The sequence below is a fragment of the Eptesicus fuscus genome, chromosome 4 (assembly GCF_027574615.1).
Source record: "Eptesicus fuscus isolate TK198812 chromosome 4, DD_ASM_mEF_20220401, whole genome shotgun sequence".
Taxonomy (NCBI): Eukaryota; Metazoa; Chordata; class Mammalia; order Chiroptera; family Vespertilionidae; genus Eptesicus; species Eptesicus fuscus.
This window is the reverse complement of record NC_072476.1, coordinates 111,400,327-111,423,246: the sequence shown is the minus strand read 5'-3', so window position 1 is coordinate 111,423,246 and position 22,920 is coordinate 111,400,327. Positions and strand designations below refer to the sequence as shown.

General features: G+C 60.4%; 1 protein-coding gene and 1 long non-coding RNA gene across 2 annotated transcripts; both read left to right on the top strand.

Moving 5' to 3' along the window:
- Positions 1–4,344: 4,344 nt before the first annotated feature.
- On the top strand, positions 4,345–7,014 carry LOC129148749 (uncharacterized). The gene is made up of 3 exons (XR_008555729.1): positions 4,345–4,429; positions 5,061–5,118; positions 6,949–7,014. It is a non-coding gene; the product is annotated as an uncharacterized LOC129148749 (long non-coding RNA).
- On the top strand, positions 7,006–15,397 carry MOCS2 (molybdenum cofactor synthesis 2). Its single transcript, XM_008154804.3, has 6 exons — positions 7,006–7,070; positions 8,406–8,559; positions 10,688–10,815; positions 11,598–11,748; positions 12,901–13,024; positions 14,933–15,397. Exons 2-6 carry the CDS (start codon positions 8,453–8,455, stop codon positions 14,999–15,001), a joined length of 579 nt encoding a protein of 192 aa, XP_008153026.2. The 5' UTR covers positions 7,006–7,070; positions 8,406–8,452; the 3' UTR covers positions 15,002–15,397.
- The last annotated feature ends 7,523 nt before the right edge of the window (positions 15,398–22,920 follow it).

The following is a 22,920-nucleotide window of genomic DNA, read 5'->3' as shown; positions in this document are numbered from 1 at the left end:
ACCCTGCCGAGCGAGCGGGCACCTGCTCCTCCCCGACGCCCTGCCTCTGGAGCACCGTCCCTGCTCCTCTTCTTCCAGCAGCTACGGACCTCTCTGTCTTCCTAACCAGAAAGCAAGCAACTCGGGGCGAGGGGCCTCATTTCTATGGTTCGCGGGTGTATCCCCGGTGCTCCCAGGGCAATCATCACTCAAAGGTGTTTGTAGAATAGATCAGTTACTTGTAAAAATCAAGCGGCACAGAAATCGACTAGGAGGAGAGCACATCGTTTTTCTGTCATCCGCAATCCACTGCCCACACGCAGTGCCCGCTATCACGTGGTGAGCGCCATTCCCCTCCCGCTGGGCATTAAAGCTGCGTGATGTCATTTTACAACGTGCAATGAAACTGCACATAATTTATTATTTGTGGCTTTTAACTAACTGTACTTGAGTGTAACAACAATGAAACGGGAGGAATTAGAAATCGCCACATTTTTATTAAGGCATCATTTCCTGTGGCTCCTGGTAGGTAGATCCTTCTAAAATGAAGAAACAAGATTATGAAAATATTGAGGCCTGAATCGATGTTTTGTAAACACAGGTCCCAATTTGGGGCCGTTTCCATTATGTTTTTAAAACATTCTGATATTATATTTCACCCCATAACCATAATCCCACAGTTGATGCGCTTGTTTTATACGTCAGGGGGTTAAAATCTCGCTTCCTTCCTTTATTGACTGCCATTCGCCTCTTTCCTGCTGGTGCTCAGGGGGCCTCCTCTCTGGAGGGCGGTGCTCTGCCCGGGAGGTCTCTGAGGGCTCCTGGCTGCTGGGCGTGTTGTTGCTGTTTGCAGGTTGAGGCTGTGAGGCTCGGCCTCCCTCAGCACCGGCCTGGCTGTCACCTTCTGGCTCATGCGTCTGTTCTCAGCCGTGTTGTAGACGGTGCTCACGCCGTGGGCTGGCCTTGGACGTCCCCGACCAGTCTAAGGTCATTGTCATCGTCCCGCGGTTCTGTCTGAATGTGAGTATGGTTCTTTATGCTTGATGCTCACCACGGCCCAGCACAGATGCAGGTGTTTCTCGGTCCTTGTCCATGTCTCTTGCCCTGGGTCACTCCCTGGTACCTCCAGCCTCACCTCCACTACCCCTGGCTGGGGGCACCCGCCTGGCCAACCGTCCTCCCGCTGTGGCCTCCCTAAGCTGCGGCTGGTACCCCTCTGGCGGGGCGGGGCCTGTGAAATGCCCTCCCTCCCTGCTGCTCGCCCGCCTCCCGGTGGGTGAGCTCTTCCTGGGGCCAGCCCTCAGCTGAGCAGCCTGCCCGCCCCCCCCCCCCCGGCACCCATGGATGTGGCCCGGGTCCCTGTATGACACCTGGTACCTGAACTACCATGAACGCTGAATGACACTGGACTGTGAGCGCCAAGGGGACGGACGCCCCCTTTCCATCCACGGAACCAACCGCAATGGGCACGGAGTCCTGGTCGGTACAGGCGGGGGTGGATGGTCCCCGTGGGCAGGGGGCATGGAGTCCTGGTCGGTACAGGCGGGGGCTGGTTGGACCCCGCGGGCAGGGGGCACGGAGTCCTGGTCGGTACAGGCGGGGCTGGATGGACCCCGAGGGCAGGGGGCACGGAGTCCTGGTCGGTACAGGCGGGGACTGGATGGACCCCGCGGGCAGGGGGCACAGAGTCCTGGTCGGTACAGGCGGGGGCTGGATGGACCCCGTGGGCAGGGGGCACGGAGTCCTGGTCGGTACAGGCGGGGGCTGGATGGACCCCGTGGGCAGGGGGCACGGAGTCCTGGTCGGTACAGGCGGGGGCTGGATGGAGACTGTGGGCAGGGGGCACGGAGTCCTGGTCGGTACAGGCGGGGGCTGGATGGACCCCGTGGGCAGCGGGCACGGAGTCCTGGTCGGTACAGTCGGGGGCTGGATGGAGACTGTGGGCAGGGGGCACGGAGTCCTGGTCGGTACAGGCGGGGGCTGGATGGACACTGTGGGCAGGGGGCACGGAGTCCTGGTCGGTACAGGCGGGGGCTGGATGGACCCCGTGGGCAGGGGGCACGGAGTCCTGGTCGGTACAGGCGGGGGCTGGATGGAGACTGTGGGCAGGGGGCACGGAGTCCTGGTCGGTACAGGCGGGGGCTGGATGGACCCCGTGGGCAGGGGGCACAGAGTCCTGGTCGGTACAGGCGGGGCTGGATGGACCCTGTGGGCAGGGGGCACGGAGTCCTGGTCGGTACAGGCGGGGGCTGGATGGTCCCCGTGGGCAGGGGGCACGGAGTCCTGGTCGGTACAGACGGGGGCTGGATGGTCCCCGTGGGCAGGGGGCACGGAGTCCTGGTCGGTACAGGCGGGGCTGGTTGGACCCCGTGGGCAGGGGGCACGGAGTCCTGGTCGGTACAGACGGGGGCTGGATGGTCCCCGTGGGCAGGGGGCACGGAGTCCTGGTCGGTACAGACGGGGGCTGGATGGTCCCCGAGGGCAGGGGGCACGGAGTCCTGGTCGGTACAGGCGGGGCTGGTTGGACCCCGTGGGCAGGGGGCACGGAGTCCTGGTCGGTACAGACGGGGGCTGGATGGTCCCCGTGGGCAGGGGGCACGGAGTCCTGGTCGGTACAGGCGGGGCTGGTTGGACCCCGTGGGCAGGGGGCACGGAGTCCTGGTCGGTACAGACGGGGGCTGGATGGTCCCCGTGGGCAGGGGGCACGGAGTCCTCGTCGGTACAGGCGGGGGCTGGATGGACACTGTGGGCAGGGGGCACGGAGTCCTGGTCGGTACAGGCGGGGCTGGATGGACCCCGCGGGCAGGGGGCACGGAGTCCTGGTCGGTACAGGCGGGGCTGGATGGTCCCCGTGGGCAGGGGGCACGGAGTCCTGGTCGGTACAGGCGGGGCTGGTTGGACCCTGTGGGCAGGAGGCACGGAGTCCTGGTCGGTACAGGCGGGGGCTGGGTGGACCCCGTGGGCAGGGGGCACGGAGTCCTGGTCGGTACAGGCGGGGGCTGGATGGTCCCCGAGGGCAGGGGGCACGGAGTCCTGGTCGGTACAGGCGGGGCTGGTTGGACCCCGCGGGCAGGGGGCACGGAGTCCTGGTCGGTACAGGCGGGGCTGGTTGGACCCTGTGGGCAGGAGGCACGGAGTCCTGGTCGGTACAGGCGGGGGCTGGATGGACCCCGCGGGCAGGGGGCACGGAGTCCTGGTCGGTACAGGCGGGGGCTGGTGGACCCCGCGGGCAGGGGGCACGGAGTCCTGGTCAGTAAAGAAGGGGGGCTGGATGGACCCCGTGGGCAGGGGGCACGGAACCTGGTCGGTACAGACGGGGGCTGGTTGGACCCTGTGGGCAGGGGCACGGAGTCCTGGTCGGTACAGGCGGGGCTGGTTGGACCCCGCGGGCAGGGGGCACGGAGTCCTGGTCGGTACAGGCGGGGCTGGTTGGACCCTGTGGGCAGGAGGCACGGAGTCCTGGTCGGTACAGGCGGGGGCTGGGTGGACCCCGTGGGCAGGGGGCACGGAGTCCTGGTCGGTACAGGCGGGGGCTGGATGGACCCCGCGGGCAGGGGGCACGGAGTCCTGGTCGGTACAGACGGGGGCTGGTTGGACCCTGTGGGCAGGGGCACGGAGTCCTGGTCGGTACAGGCGGGGGGGCTGGTGGACCCCGCGGCACTAACTGCTGGGCCACGAGCAGGAAAGGTCGCTTGGGTAGCGATGCTCCGCGCCTTAAGGAGCAGCGATGGCGCCCGGGCAGCAGAGCCAAGGGTTAGTCCGGAGCCGCCTGGACGCGGCTGCGACGTGGCTCCGGGCTGGGCCTCGACCTAGGAACCAGGAGGTCCCGGTCCGGTCCGGGTCGGGCACAGGCCCGGGCTGCGGGCTCCATCCCAGTGGGGGGCGTGCAGGAGGCAGCGGTCCAGGATTCCCTCACCATCGATGCTTCTCTCCCTCCCTTCCTCTGAAAGCAATACAAATACATTTAAAACCTTTTGCACTCGCATGTCGAGATTAAAATTACTCTTTGACTGTATCAATAATTTGAAATATAAAAAAATCCAAATAAATAAGTTTGTATGAAAAGAAACTCCAGTTTTTTATTCTACTGCCGCGCTTTGTAAAATCTGGGTGTTTACAAAATTAAATCCCGAGGAGATTAAAGGAATCGAGAAAAAAGCAAATGCAAAGAAGGAAAGATCCAGAAGCTGCAGGTGAGCGGTGGGAACGCCCAGCAGGTAGCGAGTGTCCAGGGGAGCCGGGTCAGCCGTCCCCCGCGCCTCTCTGCGCAGGCGCGTGCCCGGGTGGACCAGGCTCCGGGCCAGCGGGAGGGGCGGGCGGGCGGGGCGGGCGGGTGCGCGTGCGCCGTGCGGGCCGGCTGTCAGGTGCGCCTGCGCCCTGCGTGCACCGCGTCTCCGCCTCCGGGCCGGCACCGCGGACCCGCGCGCTCGGGATGGTGCGGCGCTGCCAGGTAAGGGGCCCCTCCGGGCGCGCGCCCCGCCCGCCCCTCCCCAGCCCGGCCCCCTCCCTGCGGGCCCCGCGCCCCGCGCCCTCCCGGCCTCGGAGGCCGTGCGCAGCCCAGGGCCCCTCCCTAGGGCGCCCGCACCCTCCCTCCCAAGGGGCACCCCCCTCCCGAGGGGCGCCCTGACCTTTGCCCCGTCCTAGGTCGTTCCTTCTCTCGGAGACCAGTTTCATTTTAGAAGATCCGCACCCCCTTCCCAGAGGCCCCCCCTCGTTCTAGCGTCAAGCGCAGCGCCCCCCGGGGCGTGTGTGGGTGTCGGGTGTGAGGGTGCTGGGTGGGCGCCCCGAAGGTCAGCATTGAGAACCCTCCTAAGGCGTCCTCCGTGCGTCCTCCGCGCGTGTGCAACCGCGGGTGGCGGGGCGGGCGCCGGGCAGGGGGGCGGTGCCGGTGCTGGTGCAGGTGCTGGTTCCGGTGCAGGTGCAAGTGCGGGAACCCGCTCGGCCTGCGCGGCTGACCCGCCCGCTCCCGCCCTGTGGCGGCGGTTGCACAACCCAGCCCCGTGCCAGGCGCGGTGCCAGGCCAGGGCCCCTCACTGCCAGCTGCACCCGGACCCGCGGTCACTGTTCACCTGTTCAAGCAGGTGCCACCCGGTCAGCTGGAGGCGCCTCGGGTCACCTGTCTGAGGAGCCAGCGTCGGGGTGCGGGCGGGGGCTCTCCTGGGTGCGGGGGGGGGGCGCTCTCCTGGGTGCGGGCGGGGGCTCTCCTGGGTGCTGACGGGCGCTCTCCTGGGTGCGGGCCGGGGCTCTCCTGGGTGCGGGCGGGGGGCTCTCCTGGGTGCGGGCGGGGGCTCTCCTGGGTGCGGGCGGGGGCTCTCCTGGGTGCGGGCCGGGGCTCTCCTGGGTGCTGGCGGGCGCTCTCCTGGGTGCGGGCCGGGGCTCTCCTGGGTGCTGGCGGGCGCTCTCCTGGGTGCTGGCGGGGGCTCTCCTGGGTGCTGGCGGGGGCTCTCCTGGGTGCGGGTGGGGGCTCTTCTGGGGTGCTGGCGGGGGCTCTCCTGGGTGCTGGCCGGGGCTCTCCTGGGTGCTGGCGGGGGCTCTCCTGGGTGCGGGCCGGGGCTCTCCAGGGTGCGGGCCGGGGCTCTCCTGGGTGCTGGCGGGGGCTCTCCTGGGTGCGGGCCGGGGCTCTCCTGGGTGCTGGCGGGGGCTCTCCTGGGTGCGGGCCGGGGCTCTCCTGGGTGCGGGCCGGGGCTCTCCTGGGTGCTGGCGGGGGCTCTCCTGGGTGCGGGCCGGGGCTCTCCTGGGTGCTGGCGGGGGCTCTCCTGGGTGCGGGCCGGGGCTCTCCTGGGTGCTGGCGGGGGCTCTCCTGGGTGCGGGCCGGGGCTCTCCTGGGTGCTGGCGGGGGCTCTCCTGGGTGCGGGCCGGGGCTCTCCTGGGTGCTGGCGGGGGCTCTCCTGGGTGCGGGCCGGGGCTCTCCTGGGTGCTGGCGGGGGCTCTCCTGGGTGCGGGCCGGGGCTCTCCTGGGTGCTGGCGGGGGCTCTCCTGGGTGCGGGCCGGGGCTCTCCTGGGTGCTGGCGGGGGCTCTCCTGGGTGCGGGCCGGGGCTCTCCTGGGTGCTGGCGGGGCTCTCCTGGGTGCGGGCCGGGGCTCTCCTGGGTGCGGGCCGGGGCTCTCCTGGGTGCTGGCGGGCGCTCTCCTGGGTGCGGGCCGGGGCTCTCCTGGGTGCGGGCGGGGGGCTCTCCTGGGTGCGGGCGGGGGCTCTCCTGGGTGCGGGCGGGGGCTCTCCTGGGTGCGGGTGGGGGCTCTCCTGGGTGCGGGCGGGGGCTCTCCCGGGTGCGGGCGGGGGCTCTCCCGGGTGCTGGCAGGGGCTCTCCCGGGTGCGGGCGGGGGCTCTCCTGGGTGCGGGCGGGGGCTCTCCTGGGGTGCGGGCCGGAGGCTCTCCTGGGTGCGGGCGGGGGCTCTCCTGGGTGCGGGGGGGGGGCGCTCTCCTGGGTGCGGGCGGGGGCTCTCCTGGGGTGCGGGCCGGGGCTCTCCTGGGTGCGGGGGGGGGGGGGGGGGCGCTCTCCTGGGTGCTGACGGGGGCTCTCCTGGGTGCGGGCGGGGGCTCTCCTGGGGTGCGGGCCGGGGCTCTCCTGGGTGCGGGGGGGGGGGGGCGCTCTCCTGGGTGCGGGCGGGGGCTCTCCTGGGGTGCGGGCCGGGGCTCTCCTGGGTGCGGGGGGGGGGCTCTCCTGGGTGCGGGCGGGGGGCTCTCCTGGGTGCAGGCGGGGGCTCTCCTGGGTGCGGGCGGGGCTCTCCTGGGTGCGGGCGGGGGCTCTCCTGGGTGCGGGCCGGGGCTCTCTGGCGTTTGTAGAGCTGAACAGTACCGGTAACTGAGCGCGAATGGGCTGGACACACAGCATTGTCGAAGTGTGGGCTTGCAGAGATGCTGGGTGATTTACCGTTCCCTCACTTTCCCAATGTGTCTTTGATAAAAAGGTAACACCTGTGTCAGAAAGGGACCAGGAGTCGTTATTAAGAGCATTTTCTCTCCTTTCAGGTCCAAGTGCTGTACTTTGCAAAGAGTGCTGAAATCACAGGGATCCGTTCGGAGACCATCTCTGTGCCCCAAGAAATAAAGGCGTCGCAGCTGTGGACTGAGATAGAAACGCGGCATCCGGGGTAAACACCTGTGTTCGAACGCATACGGCGAACATTTTCTAGCATTCTAGAAACTGTGTAAATGGGTACCCGGTCAGAGTGAAAACATTGCTGTGTTTTCCGTAACGGCGGGAAGGGTCATTCGCTCTGTTTTTCTGGAACCGCACTGGAGAGGTCAGCCCTCCTTCCTCCAGGCAGGTTCACCGAGCAACGCAGTGAGCTGGGGCGCCCAAACGGACATGCTCCTATTTGCTTTTGTAATTTCAAGATATCGAACATGCAGATTCTGCATTTTTATAGCATTAAGTGAAATTGTTACAAATGCTGTTAAAATGTGTGCTTGAAGCTTTTACGTCCTGCCACGTCTTCAGAGAAGTCAAAATAGAAATTTCTAAGATTAAGAGAAAAATGAGAGATAGCAAACCCCAGGGCGGCTGAGTTTGCGTTCTGCAAGAGCCGATGCAATGTTTCTGCAGTGTCCCTGCCTCAGGTTCTTATGGGGACACATTGTCAAAGTGGCTTCTTAGAAGGTGTTCAGGGATATTAACGGTGTCACTGAGTCCATAGAGATGTTCACCGTGTAACAGACGCTCCACAACGCGTGTTCAAAAAACGACTCCTTTTTTATTTTATATCTTTTAAATTTCTCATATAGTGCCCTGATAATCTGTGACCCACGCGGGGCCTCTGCCCCACCCTGCCTTTGACCTTTCACCTGCCGGGGACACGTGTCTTGTGAGGGCTTCTGAGGTACACTTAGTAGACTGTACCCCTAGAAGGCGCCTGGAATTAGGACATTTTTCTTTTTTTGACCTGGTCTGAATGTTACCTGCAGTCTTTTATCTTTTCAGTATTTCATTCTCTAAGACACACAGAGCCAATGAGAGCTGTTGGCAGTGGGCTGTGTTCTTGGTGGTGAATGAGTCTGCTCTTCAGTGGATGCGTCCTTTCTCTGCAGAATATAAGTTACTTTCATTAGTAACTCTGCAGGCGATGCTACGAAGTCATATTTATGTCATATATTTCTTTTGTTTTCTTAATCCTCACTGGAGGGTATTTTTCTGTTGATTTTTAGAGAGAGTGGGAGGGAAGGGGAGAGACAGAGAGAGAGAAACATCGATGTGAGAGAGACACATCGACTGGTTGCCTCCCACACGGGCCCCACCCAGGGCCAGGGATCAAGCCTGCAACCGAGGTACGTTCCCTTGACCGGAATCGAACCTGCGACCCTTCAGTCTGCTGGCCGACGCTCTGTCCACTGAGCCACACCGGCCAGGGCCTATGTCACCTTTTTCATTGAAGACCTGGAGGCCCAGCATAGCACTGACACGGCTCACCCTACTTGCTTCCCTTCAGGCTGGCTGATGTCAGGAACCAGGTGATCCTGGCTGTGCGTCAGGAATATGTCGAGCTTGGAGATCAGCTCCTTCTGCTTCGAGAAGGAGACGAAGTCGCCATCATCCCCCCCATTAGTGGAGGCTAGTGCTGGGGGGCCCCTGCAGGATGTGAGGTGAGTGTTCCTGTCCGTGCTGAAGGAGCACACAGGTGGAACCTGTGCGCAGACGGCCCGGACCGCACTCTCTGCGAGTCTGTCGGCGCGAGCTCGCTGTCACAGCGCAGCCCGTGTCGGCGCAGACGGCCCTGCGACACCTCCCTGCCGTCTCTGCACCAGATCTGCTGCCAGCGGCTGCATTTCATGCCGCTCGGAGGTGTTCGTCCTCTTCACTTAATACGGTTTATCGGGGTTTTCTCGTGCGTCACGCACAGTGTGGGATGCTGTTGTGCAGGAGGGAGAGCTGCTGTCCAGAGAAGGCACAAAGCCCGTCTGTGCTCACGTAGCTAGCGGGTGGCAGAGCCCAGATCCGAGGGCCGGCGGTTGGACTCTGTGCTTTCTCACCAACGCGCTGACTCGTGCTGGGTCCCAGCTCCCCGGCACAGAGGGACGCGGAAACAGTACGTGGCCAGGAAGCGAAGGGTCACCGCCTCCGAAGGGCGCTTTCCATTTCCCAGGGACGGGGAAACGCAGCTTCATTAATTAGCTGCCGCAGGCGGGCCTCGGACCCATACCATCCCTCGTCTTTCCAAACAACACAGCGTCCCCGAGTGGAGGGCGTAGGAGACGTTTCTCAGCGTGGTCTGGACACACAGACAGAAGGAGGCTTGGTTTATTGTCAGCTGGCGAGGAAATGACGCGGAGACGAGCAGTTGTGCCACTGCAACACTTCGGTAAAGTTAGGAATGAAAGAGAGCGTCTCAGCTTGCTGGCTTTCTCTCCAGACTCAGGGGTAAATCCTTGGTTTCATTACAGAAAGGAACAAGCCACGGAGGCCTGATTATTTTTCACCCCCTTTGCCCCCCGCGCTTCTGGAGGCCAGTGCCCCCAAAGTGAAGAGTAAAGATTGCAAAGCAGACTGCCCGCCATGGCCGCAGAGCTGGGCTCTTCGTCCTGCTATTTAGGGAAAAGAGAAGGGTTCCCTGTCAGACACGTATCTCTGTTTTATTTGGAAACGGTGGTCACCTCATCACCTCCATGATTTTAGAAAAGTGCTATTTTTTGGAGTTTGTAATTTATTCAGAAATAATGGGCTGCCCTTGAAGTTAGGGGTGTGTGTGTGCGCGCGCACGTGCATATGTGTATGCGTGCATGTGTGTGTACGTACATGTGTGTGTGTGTGTGTGTGTGTGCGTGATGATTAGAACTGCTCCTTGGAAAGATGCGGCAGTGGACTCAGCGGCATGGTGACTGGTTGGTGTGTTTGACAGGGTCTGAAGCATCTGTTTTGGGGCCTTACAGAACCAGTGTGGGGAGTGGCATGGTTGGAAGTTCAGAGACGGTTTGGCTGACCTGTATCTTACCGTGTGGGGGGCTCGGGCGTGTCTGGGAGGCGGAACATCCCGGAGTCAGTGGTCCAGGGCTCATTCCTTTCAGGGGAGGAGGAGACGGGCGGGGACACTGGGCTGAGGAAGGTCCTGGGTTGGAATCACCTTGAGTGGCTCCCTAACTCCTCATCTTTCATGCGGGTGAAGTCTACCTGCCCCACCCCGCCCCGCCCCGCCCCGCCCCCTGGCCCGCGTCTGGTGCGTGGTTAGTCCCCGCCGCAGGGAGCCGGCCCCGCATGTGCTCGGCGAGGACCCAGGCTGTGCACCGGCGGGCACTTCACCCTTTTATTTCCTCGGCGCCTGTGGGGTCGTGCCCGCGGAGAAACGAACCAGTCCCCGTGGCATCACCGTCTCTGCTCCCCTGAGCCTGTGTGGCTAAAGGAAGAGGCGGTTCTAGGCGTGGTTTGGTGACCGGGTACAGGGATGTGCGTGTGGATGACGTGTCGAGATCTGGGCCATCCCGGGATGGGAGAGCCGTCAGAGGAGCAGTTCCAGCGCGGGGACGACGTGGGCGTAAGGGGCGGTTTATGCTTTAAGTGATCCTGTTTACGGTAAACTCCTTTTGGTACCAAGCTCAGTCATTCGGGGTGTTTATAAAAAACACTGCGTTTTTTTCCAATTTCACACTCACTGGTATCATCCAGATCACATCCTCCTCCCAGCTCCTCTAATGTAGGAAAACGCGCCTGGACACGCAGCCTGTGGCTGGGTGCCTGCCTCTGCACCGCCGCTCAGGTCCGCTACTGTCTCACTTCCAGGGCAGCTGTGGGCGAAGAGGAAGAGGAACCTAAAGACATCATCAAGTTCACGGCCGAGAAGCTGTCCGTGGAGGAAGTCTCGCAGCTGGTGACGTCCCCGCTCTGCGGTGCCGTGTCCCTGTTTGTGGGTGAGTGTGTCCCCAGCTCCCACTGACGGCACGAGGACGTAAGGCACGTGTTTCCGTGTTCAGTGTTGGGCGGGATGGTAGACGCTGAGCCAAGGGGCCCGGTGGGGGAGGAGTCTCCGCTTTTGCTTGTGTTAGTAATCTTCAGATGAGCATGTGAAGCTTACAGACCGGGAGCAGGACAGCCGTCCTGAGCAGAGAGAACTCTGTGTTTTCCAAACATTCAGGGACACGGTGACGGTGGTGCCTCCATGACAGCCCGGGGACGAGATGCATTCCTTCTAAGTGGCAAATGCGCCAGAAAAGAATTCTGCTGGTTTCCCACGTGAGAGTCTCCGTCCGCCGGCCTAGTCAGCGCGTCTCACTGTCTTACGTTTGGGACACTCATCTTGTTTGTCTCGTCATGTTCATCTTTAGAGTATTCCACAGTAACCGTTAGACAGGTCTGTGGGCTACTGTCTGGTCCAAAATAGCCCTTTTTCCGCCCTCACTGGTGTGGCTCAGTCGGTTGGATGTCGTCCGTGCACCAAAGCGTTGCCGGTTCGGTTCCAGGTCAGGGCACACGCCAGGGTTGCGGGCTCGATCCCCAGTAGGGGGCGTGCAGGAGGCAGCCAAGTGATGTTTTACTCTCGCATCGGTTTTTCTCTTTCTCTCCCTCTCCCTTCCTCTCTAAAAAAAAAAATCAATAAAAATATATTTAAAAAATTAGAACCCTTTTTTCCTGTGCAGTTTCTATTATAAGGAGAAACCTTATTTTAACTGCCTTTTTTCCCCCTACTTCTTAGGGACCACAAGGAATAACTTTGAAGGGAAAAAAGTCATGAGCTTAGAGTACGAAGCGTACATTCCGATGGCGGAAAACGAAGTCCGGAGAATTTGTAGCGACGTGAGGCAGAAGTGGCCGGTCAGGCACATCGCCGTGTTCCACAGACTCGGGTACGGCTCCCTTTCCCCGTGCCCGCTCACCTCCGTGCTGACGCGGACCCTGCGGTGTCAGAGGGCCCTGGCTCACGGGGAGAGACATTAGCGTGTGTCCTGGCAGGCGGTGGGGGCGCCTCCCAGCGCTGCTAAGGCTGCTTGTTCCGTTGTAGCGTGTGGGCAGTGCCAGCGGCTGTGCCAGGGCCCAGGTGGGCAAGTAACGCCGGTGTGTTTCTCGGCATCTAGAAGGGCTCAGAAATCTGGAGAAGGCGCTGTGTGTAAATTAATCAAGATCCAGAGACGAAACATAATTTTGGAAGGCATTTTGGGGAGCCAGAGCAGACTTAGCTAAAGGAACCCAGTCCTCCTCTCTCTCTGGACCCCTTGCCTTTTATTAACACAAATTGTCCTAAAGCAAGGTGGATAGTCATATCAGAGGCCAAGGTTTGGTACACAGAGGCATTGTTGGATTGGGGGAACTGCCTTCGGCTGTTCAGGTGTTTGGCCAGCAGGAGGCAATAGCATGTAGATTGAAATGCCCTCAGCTGTCTGGCAGCAAGCAATCATCTATGCAGATGTTCAGGTGTGGGGAAATGCCCTCAGCCATTTCCAGCGGGCAGTCCTCAAGGTTCCATCAACCTTTTGATGAAACTTGTTCATTTATGACATGCTGGAATTAGCTTCCGGCAGGCAAGACCCTTGAGCCCGGCCGCACGGCTTGTGCGAATGGGGGGAAGTCCTGGAGGCCGTTGGAGAATGGTCCTCTCGTCTAGACTCTGTTTATATGAAGAGAAGAAACTGGTGCACATGCCTCTGAAGGACATCAGAGTCGTGTGCCTTTTGCGTCACTAAGAAGCGTGGGTCGCAGGCTTTGAACAGAACCCAGCAGCTGGGGCTGGGCCGTCACGGCGGCTCGTTGCTGCCAGTGGCTGCACGCGGACCGCGGCGCTGTCGGTCCCGTGCGCTGCACGTTGCTGTGTGAGATTTACGTTCTGCGCTGCTTCGCCCGCCGGTGCCTGCTCGTTTGGCTGAGGCGCTTGCTGACCTGGAGTCCACGGAGACAGAAGGCGGGGTTAGTGCTGGGAGCTTCTCTGGGATTTGTCTTCGCGGGTCGTGAGCCCTGGAGCAGCAGATTCAGAGAAGGTGTCACGTGTCCTCGTTCCGTTGCAGCCTGGTCCCCGTGTCCGAAGCCAGCGTTGTCATCGCCATGTCCTCCGCCCACAGGGCTGCGTCCCTCGGAGCCGTGAGCTACGCCATCGATGCCCTGAAGGCCAGGGTGCCCGTGTGGAAGAAGGTACCGGAGAGAGCGCCGACTCTGCCTGTGGCCGGGCTTCCCTCCGGAGTTTTAGGCATGAGAGCACGTGCGGCGTCTGTACTCACGGGTCTCCCCGACTTGCTCACTCCGGTTTCCTCGGTCTGTGAAACAGGGTGTTTGTGTAAAACCAGAGGCCGACGCACGAAATTCGTGCAAGGGGCTCGGCCCCCGCCCGCCGCAGTGGCCGCCACTGCCTCAGCCCTCGCAGCCCCGGCTTCGTCCGGAAGGTTGTCCGGAAGGACGTCTGGTCTAATTAGCATATTACCCTTTTATTATATAGGATCTTTTTTCCAGGGTTTGTTAACCATGAAAAATATACGCCCCCAGAATGCACGGCACGGAGCCGGCCTCCACAGTGTAAGACGGGGGATCCCCAGGCTGCGGAGCCCTGGGTTAGGGGTCCCTGAACAGGGGTCTCCTGTGCAGGGCGGGGGGGTGTGCGGCTGCGCGCAGGTGCCAGCCCAGAACTTCCTCAGGCATTGGACGTCCCAGGGCTCCCTCCTTTTAGAGACAGGAAAGGTGGAGCACCGCCTCCTGGGAGAGAGCGCGGGGAGTGGATTTAACGGTGTAAATGGGAGACGCACGGGCTCTGTCCGTTCGCCCAGCCCCTCGGTGAGAGCCAGCGGGCCTCTGGTCAGCAGAGCCTGCCCCCCACCAGCGGCAGCGGCAGCGGCAGCGGCTGGTCTGTGCTGTCGGCAGCCAGCAGCGAGGTGGCGCTGAGCAGAGCACAGAGCGTGAGCCGGGGGCAGGGGGGCAGCAGCGAGGGCCGGGGACCAGGGCGGGGCCCTCAGTGGACCTGACCCGCCGTGGGATGTCGCGACCAGGCTTTCCGAATGGAGACTGAAGCCCTGTTAGCGGGGACACGGGTGAGAGGAGGGATGTGTACAGGGGCCTCGGTGCAGCTCCCATGTCTGGTGGTTTGCTGAGCCAGGCCAGTGTCCACGGAGCGGGGAGGCTCCTGAGGAGGGAGTGAGGGTGCCCCACCGCGAGGACACCCCACGTGAGGGCCCCCGCCGTAAGGTCACCCCACGTGAGGGCCCCCGCCGTAAGGTCACCCCACAGCGAGGGCCCCCCACCCACCGCGAGGGCCCCCCACATGAGGGCCCCCCACCGCGAGGCCCCCCCATGTGAGGACCCCCCACTGCAAGGGTCCCCCACCGTGAGGGTCCCCCATAGCGAGGGCACCCCATCATGAGGGCACCCCACCGTGAGGGCACCCCATCGTGAGGGCACCCCACCGTGAGGGCACCCCACCGTGAGGGCACCCCACCGTGAGGGCCCCCCACCGCGAGGGCCCCCCACCGTGAGTCATGAGCCTGGGCAGGGGGAGGGGACAGCCCACCACTGCAGGTGAGAGGGCGGTGGGGGCGGGTCCAGGTGTCCGGAGGACAGTGAATTTGGGTTTCTGTTGGCTAGAGAGTAAGGAGGGAAGGTTCCAGAACGTGTGGGGACATGAGTCGCCCGCAGCCTGTGCTTCGAGGTCCTCCGTGACGAGGCAGCGGTGGGCAGGCAGGCGCTGTCCGTGCGCAGAGCTTCTGCGGGGTCTCTGTCCCGGGGGAGCCTCTGCCTGGGGCCGGCGGTGAGCAGTGTGGGAGCAGCAGGTGTGTTTGGAAAGGAACCTGCTAGAACTGAAGACCCGCCCGCCCTCCTCTGCCTGCCCAGGCTGTCCCGGTCCTGGGCCCGGGGAGTCCGTCCTTCGTTCTGCCCCGTCCCCTGGTTAAGGCTTCTGTCCGGGGCTTCCCTCTGGGTTGGCGTCCTACGTGCAGGGGACGTGTTCGTTCATGTCTCTGCTCTCCGTGCCGGATACAAACGTCCGTGGGATTGTTAAGAGAGGAGCAGGTTTAACTAGTTGTGACACTGAGTCCCCGTTATGGTTCTGTTTTTTAGGAAATCTATGAAGAATCGTCATCATCTTGGAAGAGAAACAAAGAATGCTTTTGGGCAACCGGCGATTAAATCGCTCAGATTGGTGAAGTGCTCACGCGTAGATGTGGCCGCCTGACCTTGGACCACATTTTGATTTTCCTTCTCCAGAACTCAGGAGCGTTTGGGGTGAGGTCTCACACTGGAGCTAGAGAGAGGGACAGCCTTTAGGGGAAAACAGAAGATAATTTACACGTGAGGAAAGATGTCCGCGGTAGACAAATGAACCCATGACTAATGATTGTAACTGGATTCACGACTCTGTCTCAGGAACCCCCACCTCCCCCCCCCCCACCCCCACAGCCAGGGCACCACTATGGTGCTGGCAGAACTGGAGGGCACATGAAGTCATTGCCGGACAGTTGTGATATATTCTCAGAATTTATATATTTAAAAAGTGAACCAAATAAACACATGATTAAAAAAGCCTATGAGCAGCATTTTTCTGTGTGTTAAAATTCAGTACTAAGACATAAAACATGTATTTCATACTATGGCGATGTCTAGGATTTCAGAATCTATCATCTTACCATTACGTATAGGTTTTATAAGTTCTTTGGATTGTATCCGTATACAAATCAGCATAAAGTTGCTGTAAAACCAGGCTAATTGACTAGCAACAAGGTTCCTTTGGGTTATACTGTTAGTTGATACTTAAAATTTGATCCACCGCCAGCCGGTGTGGCTCAGTGGTTGAGCATCGACCAGGAGGTCACAGTTCGATTTCCAGTCAGGGCACATGCCTGGGTTGTGGGCTCGATCCACAGTAGGGGGCGTGCAGGAGGCAGCCGATCCATGATTCTCTCTCATTGTTGATGTTTCTATCTCTGTCTCCCTCTCCCTTCCTCTCTGAAATCAATAAAATAAATAAAATTTGATCCACAGCCAATGAGAAAGGAGAATTACGTGGTTATTAAAGCACCTTCAGATAGGATCCTTTTTAGCTGCTTATGCAGCATCCCCATTGGTGAGGTCATTAATGAACAACTTCTCTGCAAGGTCTTTGCCCTAAGCAAAGGCCCAGTCTCCTCGTGGTCACCTGTGTACTATCTTCATGGACAGGAGTGTCTGACCTCCTTATAGGTCTTAAAGCAATAAACCATGGACATAATTTCAGGCGACTGACACCACAGAATTCGTATTATGCATGTTGGGAATGAAGACTATACTTGCAGACACTTAGATTGATGGCATTTGGGGTAATAGTATTTGTTCCATCTAGTGAAACATTTTAACATAAGGAATTCACTTTTCCAACCAACCTTGACTGCCTGCTAGGTGCCAGGCACCCAGCTGGTGGAGCCTGTCCCCGACCCTCACACGCAGGGAGGGTCTGCCTGCCGCCTCTTCCTGGAGGTCCCCGACCCTCACATGCAGGGAGGGTCTGCCTGCCGCCTCCTACAGGAGCCACGCCGACGTCGGGGATCCCCGGTAAGCCAGGCTCTTCCCTGCCTTCGATCCAGAGAAACTGGGCTGAAGGACTCCGGAGGCAGACACACCCTCCCCAACCGCTCCCTGATGGCCTGGTCTCGGCCTTGCCCTCTCTCGAGTCATGCTTCCTTCTTCCTTCCACTCAATGCCAGCCCCTTATGAGAAGAAGACAGTTCTATTCGTTCTGAAAGCACATTAGCATGGAGGTACGGGCCCACTGTAGATATTCCGAGGGCTTGTACCCCGATTGTTCCTGTGTTTATGTACTAGAGGCCCGATGCACAAAATTCGTGCAAGAGTAGGCCTGCCTTCCCCTGCTGCTGACACCAGCTTCCCTCGCAGCCCCAACTTCATCTGGAAGGTCGTCTGGAAGGATGTCTGGTCTAATTAGCATATTACGCTTTTATTATTATTGAAGATTTCCCTAATATGTGGAATCTAAAATACAGACTCGTAGATACAGAAAACAAACTAGTGTTTACCAGCGGGGAGAGGGGGCCGGGGGTGGATGAAATAAGTGGAGGGATTAAGATGTGCAGATTTCCAGTTATGAAATAAACCACAAAAGGTGCTTGGGCAGTAATGGTTTGTGTGCTGTCATTAGGCAGTTCCCCCAGCAGGGGGCAGTAGATCCTGGGCTATAGTCAAAGCAACTTGAGTGAGATTTTATTTGATTACTTTTATTTTGCACAGAACCCAAAAGTGCAATTTGGTTAGTAGCCTTTTATTCTTTTTTATTTTTTTTAAGTAAGTTAGGTTGGAGTGGGCCTTCGATGAAAATTAGTCCCTGGTTTTGAGTTAGATGGTTTTCCATCTTTAATTGGAATCTTAGTTTAGAATATTAAAGGGTTATGGTAGAATGAGGGAGTTTTTAAAAATGCTGTTTGTAGTAACATCCTCAGGTGAGGATTAACTAACTACATTTTAAAAAATCAATAAGAACATATCCTCAGGAGAGGATCAGAAATAGTAAAAACAAACAAAACCCATAAAGCCTGAATGGCCAATGACCATCGGAAAAAGTGCTCAGTCCCACCAGGACCCGGGGGGAAATCAGTTAAAACACAAGGTGTTACCACACACCCAGCAGACGGGCAGAAATCAACAACCTGACGTCGCCACATGCAGAGGCGGGCAGGCGACTCGCACAGCTGATGGGATGACAACTGGCGCAGCAGCTTCGAAACAAAGAAAGAAAAGAATGTTCTCTCTCCTGAGTCGTGTTAATGCACAGTGCTCAACAGACACACTTGGTGTGCGTGCGTGTGTGTGTGTGTGCGTGTGTGCAGGGAGCTGCCCTCTGACTCGGTTTCCCAGAACCGGGGGGGATGGGAAGGCGTGAGAGGTCACCTGATGCGGAGCACTGGGCGTCGCTGTAAGTGGCAGCACCTGGGAGGGAACATGGCGTCCGTCTGTCTGTCCGACGGCCAGTCCGTGAGCCTGAGGCGCCTCTTGGCTTACAATTTCAGCACATTCACGTCAGCATGTTTAGTCCTTGAAAATGAAAATACGCAAACCCTCCTGCTCGCGGCCGAGTTAGGAAACAGCTGCACAGACTGTGCGGGAGCCGCAGGTGCTGGCTCTCCGCCGCTTCATTCCGGGCACGGGCCGCCTTCAGCTCGGCTGTGCGTCCTGCCTGGCGCAGGGAGTGAGCGGCATCTCACAAGCTGCCGCCCCGGGCCCAAGCGGGCGGCACCTGCGGTCTGACCGTGGGGCGGCTCGGGGCCTGCGGGCCGAGGGCCCAAAGCGGGCGGCACCTGCGGTCTGACTGTGGGGCGGCTCGGGGCCTGCGGGCCGAGGGCCCAAAGCGGGCGGCACCTGCGGTCTGACCGTGGGGCGGCTCGGGGCCTGCGGGCCGAGGGCCCAAAGCGGGCGGCACCTGCGGTCTGACCGTGGGGCGGCTCGGGGCCTGCGGGCCCCAAGCGGGCGGCACCTGCGGTCTGACTGTGGGGCGGGCTCGGGGCCTGCGGGCCCCAAGCGGGCGGCACCTGCGGTCTGACTGTGGGGCGGGCTCGGGGCCTGCGGGCCCCAAGCGGGCGGCACCCGCGGTCTGACTGTGGGGCGGCTCGGGGCCTGCGGGCCGAGGGCCCCAGCGGGCGGCACCTGCGGTCTGACTGTGGGGCGGGCTCGGGGCCTGCGGGCCCCAAGCGGGCGGCACCCGCGGTCTGACTGTGGGGCGGCTCGGGGCCTGCGGGCCGAGGGCCCCAAGCGGGCGGCACCTGCGGTCTGACTGTGGGGCGGCTCGGGGCCTGCGGGCCGAGGGCCCCAAGTGGGCGGCACCTGCGGTCTGACTGTGGGGCGGCTCGGGGCCTGCGGCCTGAGGGCGGAGTGGCCAGTCCCCGCTGTGGAGGATTTTGAGGCCCCGGGACGCTGCTCACCGGCAGTGGCGGGAGACGGGGGACGGCCCTCCTGCCGAGTCGGGAGTGAGTGCGTCAGACCCACGGTGACACAGGAGCGTAAAACCCAGAGTCCCCGGCAGGAGCACTGCGGTCCGGAGGACTGCCATTCATTCGGTCACGCGGGTGCAGGGGCTGCGGTTCCATGACCCTTGTCTGCTTCGCACTTTGGCAGGAGCAGGCCCGAGGCGGCTCCGCGGACCCCTCGCTCCTCAGCGGGACCGGTCTCTCGGACCCCGGGGGAGCTCCACAGCTTCACGTACAGACACACGCACACGCGTCCATCGTTTTGGTCGAGAGGAAAGACGAAAATGAGTTAATCAAAAGCAGGAAACGTATTACATCGCAGTGCGGATTTGTGCCTTACATATGAAAGTATCCACGACAACTTGCCTTTAAAAAATATACAATTCTGACATAACTGTGCAACATATACATTTATAGTTCGACTTTATCTGCCAAAATACATGTGGTGCAGATGGAACCATCCCTTTACATTCACACCATGGCTACCTTTTTATTCTCCAAGGTTCAAAGTTTTTATTTCAAAATTTACCCCGTGTCTGTCACCTTCGCTCTAGGCGTCGGTCTGACGTGGGTACGAATGGGCGTTGCTCTGCGGGAAGGCGGCCACAAGGCTGTGCGCGCACTGATTCCCGTGAAACTGGGATGCGAGAGACGACGGGGCGTGTGGGCTGAGGCGTTCCGGTTCTGTTGGACGATACCTTCCGAGACTTTCCTACATGAAGGTGTAGCTGTAGGTTAGAACAACTACACCATAAAAGAACGTCTGTAGTCACTTTCAGTATAATCACCTGTGTGATATGGCAAGTTGGTTCACGTTTTCTTTGCTCTTCCCGCTAATGGAGACCTATTACTGTTTCATAAAAATGACTCCGCCAGCTCTGCAGCGCCAAGTCCTCGCTTTGCTGCTCACAGCTCAGGCCCAAGTTCGCGTCTGCAGTTTCCTCACAAACGGTCCCACTCGGTTCCTACAGCAGCTGTGTCTACACCAGCCCTGCCTACAGCAGCGTGTCTCGGTTGCACGTGGCAAACCTTGTCTGGGCACCATGTATGAAATGGACACTTTAACGTGGCATCTTCTAAGCCCTACACCATATTTCGTCTCAAAAAAAAAGTGTGGCTGAACAGGAATACAAAACTTCTTCTTAAACAAGGTTTTTTCCTTTTATAAAAATGTATTTTATTGATTTCAGAGAGGGAGGAGAGATAGAAACATCAATGATGAGAGAGAATTCTGACTGGCTGTCTCCTGCACGTGCCACACTGGAGATGGAGCCCGCAACCCGGGCGTGTGCTCTGACCGGGAATGGAACCGTGACCTCCTGGTTCTGTGGTCGGCAAACTGTGGCTCGCGAGCCACATGCGGCTCTTTGGCCCCTTGAGTGTGGCTCTTCCACAAAACACCACGGCCTGGGCGAGTCTATTTTGAAGAAGTGGCGTTAGAAGAAGTTTAAGTTTAAAAAATGTGGCTCTCAAAAGAAATTTCAATCGTGGTACTGTTGATATTTGGCTCTGTGGACTAATGAGTTTGCCGACCACTGTCCTGGTTCATAGGTTGACGCTCACACCGGCCGGGTGCTTTTCATTTCTCTGATGAATAGTCACCTTGGCTAAAAGTGCGTGGGGAGTCCTCCTCTCCGGTACACACAGCCGCTGTCTGCCTCAGGCCTCTGACCTGATCGCAGCAGCTGTGTCTTCAGGCCGGTGGGCGGGTGCGGCGGTTCTCCGTCAGGGCGCCGTGGGCCCCGGAGGCCGCATAGGGGCTGCAGACAGTCCGATGATCACCCCTAGGAGCGTGCTCCCCGCCGCCGCAGCTGGCGGCCCAGGAAGCTGCGGCCCAGCCCCCCGCACAGGACGGCCCCCCGAGACCACCGGGCCCCAAGCTCCCGGCGCCCAGGCCGACACCCGCCTGTGACACACGGAGCGCAGGCCGGCGGCTGTGTTCCTGTCTCCGGGAGCCCAGCGCTTCGCGGGAAGGACGCGGGAAGGGAAGGCCGCTCCCCGGGCTCCCCAGCTCCCGCCCTGCGTGCTGACGGCAGCTCCGTGCGTGTCAGGAGGCGGGCGAGGCCGGGCACAGCACCCTTCACACAGCACCTCAAGGAACTGGTGCGGCTACATGCAGTCACGTGTCCATCACGTCCTTCATCGCCTCGGGGCCAGTCTCCTCCACGCTGTTTCTCAATAAAACTTTATTGGGCTCTGGCACGTCTCACTGGAGAACACCAGCCATTTTTGCTGTAAACCCGACACCTTATGGTTGTTTTTTCTTCTTCATTTGGTCAAATACAAAGTAAATCACTGACCTGCGTGCCCGGCCCTGGCTGCCACGGCCGGGGCCAGGCCAGGCGGCAGCCAGACGCACACGGGCGGATCCCTGTCCTCCCCGACTTCTTCTCAAAGTCAGAGCCTTGGAGGACTATTTGTTATAAAAACCCAGGCCCCAGCCTTTTAGTTATTATTATTGTTTTTATATATACATATATATTTTTTATTGATTTCAGAGATGAAGAGAGAGGGAGAGAGTGAAACATCAGTGATGGAAAGAATCATGGATCGGCCGCCTCCTGCACGCCCCCTACAGGGGATCGAGCCCGCAACCCCGGCCTGTGTCCTGACCGGGAATTGAACGGTGACCTCTTGGTTCCCAGGTCGCTGCTCACCCACTGGCCACTGGCTGGGCAGGTCCTGGACTTTTAAAGCCCAGAGCGTCACAGCTGAGCTCCAGCCCCTGCCGTCGGCGGCCGAGTGGCTCATCAGCAGCTCCCTCGCCCTCTGCCCAGCCCCGCCCTTCGAGGTCCTGTGGGCTCAGAGAGAAGAGGGTGCAGAAGGAAAGGGGGTAGGTCTTCCAGGGGGTCCGTTGCAGCACAGTGACCAGGCGCTTGTGAAAACGGGGTACGGGGCCTCAGCCCATCCGACAGGTGGCGGTCTCAGGAGCTGGGACCTGAGACTCCAGCTTGGGAGGCAGCCTCCAGGTGAGTCATTCGGGGGTCGGTCCCGGGACGGACCAGCCCCGAGGACGCCTGCTGCCTGGGGACGCCCAGGATCCCGTGCCTGCTCCCAGGTTCCTGAGACGGCGGCCTGCTTCGCCTTGTCTAACGCCCTGCAGCTCCAAGGATTAGAGATCCACTCGGCGCGGGCTCCTGCCTCCTCCCGTGGAGAGCAGGGGCTGGGACGTGGCTCATCTTTAAAAAGTCACCCACTGGCCACTGGCTGGGCAGGTTCAATTCCCGGTCAGGACACAGGCCGGGGTTGCGGGCTCGATCCCCTGTAGGGGGCGTGCAGAAGGCGGCCGATCCATGATTCTTTCCATCACAGCGGGTGACTGCGGCCACGCGGGGACGAGGCTCCGGGGCTCCAGAAGGGGGGCTCGGCTCCCTGGGGCTGGACAGGGCTCCGTGTGGTGGCGGGAAGGTGCCCAGGACGTGGCTCATCTTTAAAAAGTCACAAGGTCCCTGCCAGCAGCCAGGCGGCCCGCTGTGGCCCTAAGGGAGCGGGAACTCCCCGTCCCCGACGCGGCGGCCCGGCAGGCAGGTCGCCCCAGCAGTGCGGCCGCAGTGTCTGTGCTTCGGCCTCTAAACGCGCTCACCCACAGGACGGAACGGCTGGCAGGAGGCGCACCAGCCACTCGGCGGGTCTCCGTCGGGTCAGCGCAGGAGAGGGCGAGGGGGCTGCCGGGACAGCAGCCGGGGGCCCCTCGTCTGTAAACTCGATTCTCACAGAGAACTGGCAACTTCTGACGAGAGGGGAAGACCCGCTGTTTTTCCCGAGTCAACACCCAAGCTCGTCCTATGTCTTCACCAAACGCGTCACTTCTTTCAAATACCATCATTTCACACAATCGGATCCCCTCCCATAAGACACCCAAGGAAGGCTGTTTTGTTGAAGACACGCCATGTCTGTGAGCAGGTCCCCTCTGACACGGCACACGTCACAGCGTGCGCTGGGACCAGCCAGCGTAGACACTGTCCGTATCAAATCCGTCTTTTCCATAAACCTTTACACCCCCCCCCCCGTCCCCATTTCATTTTTCCAAACTGCCCTGCAGTTTTCTTGAAATAAAATATCAGACTAGTGCACCTAAGACACTGTAAACACGGGATC

Excerpts from the sequence above, each read along its gene's own strand:
- MOCS2 (XM_008154804.3), top strand. The coding sequence starts at position 8,453 with ATGTCGAGCTTGGAGATCAGCTCCTTCTGCTTCGAGAAGGAGACGAAG. Across the intron at positions 8,560-10,687 it reads GGGCCCCTGCAGGATGTGAG|GGCAGCTGTGGGCGAAGAGG; the intron begins GTGAGTGTTCCT and ends TCTCACTTCCAG. Across the intron at positions 10,816-11,597 it reads TGCCGTGTCCCTGTTTGTGG|GGACCACAAGGAATAACTTT; the intron begins GTGAGTGTGTCC and ends CCTACTTCTTAG.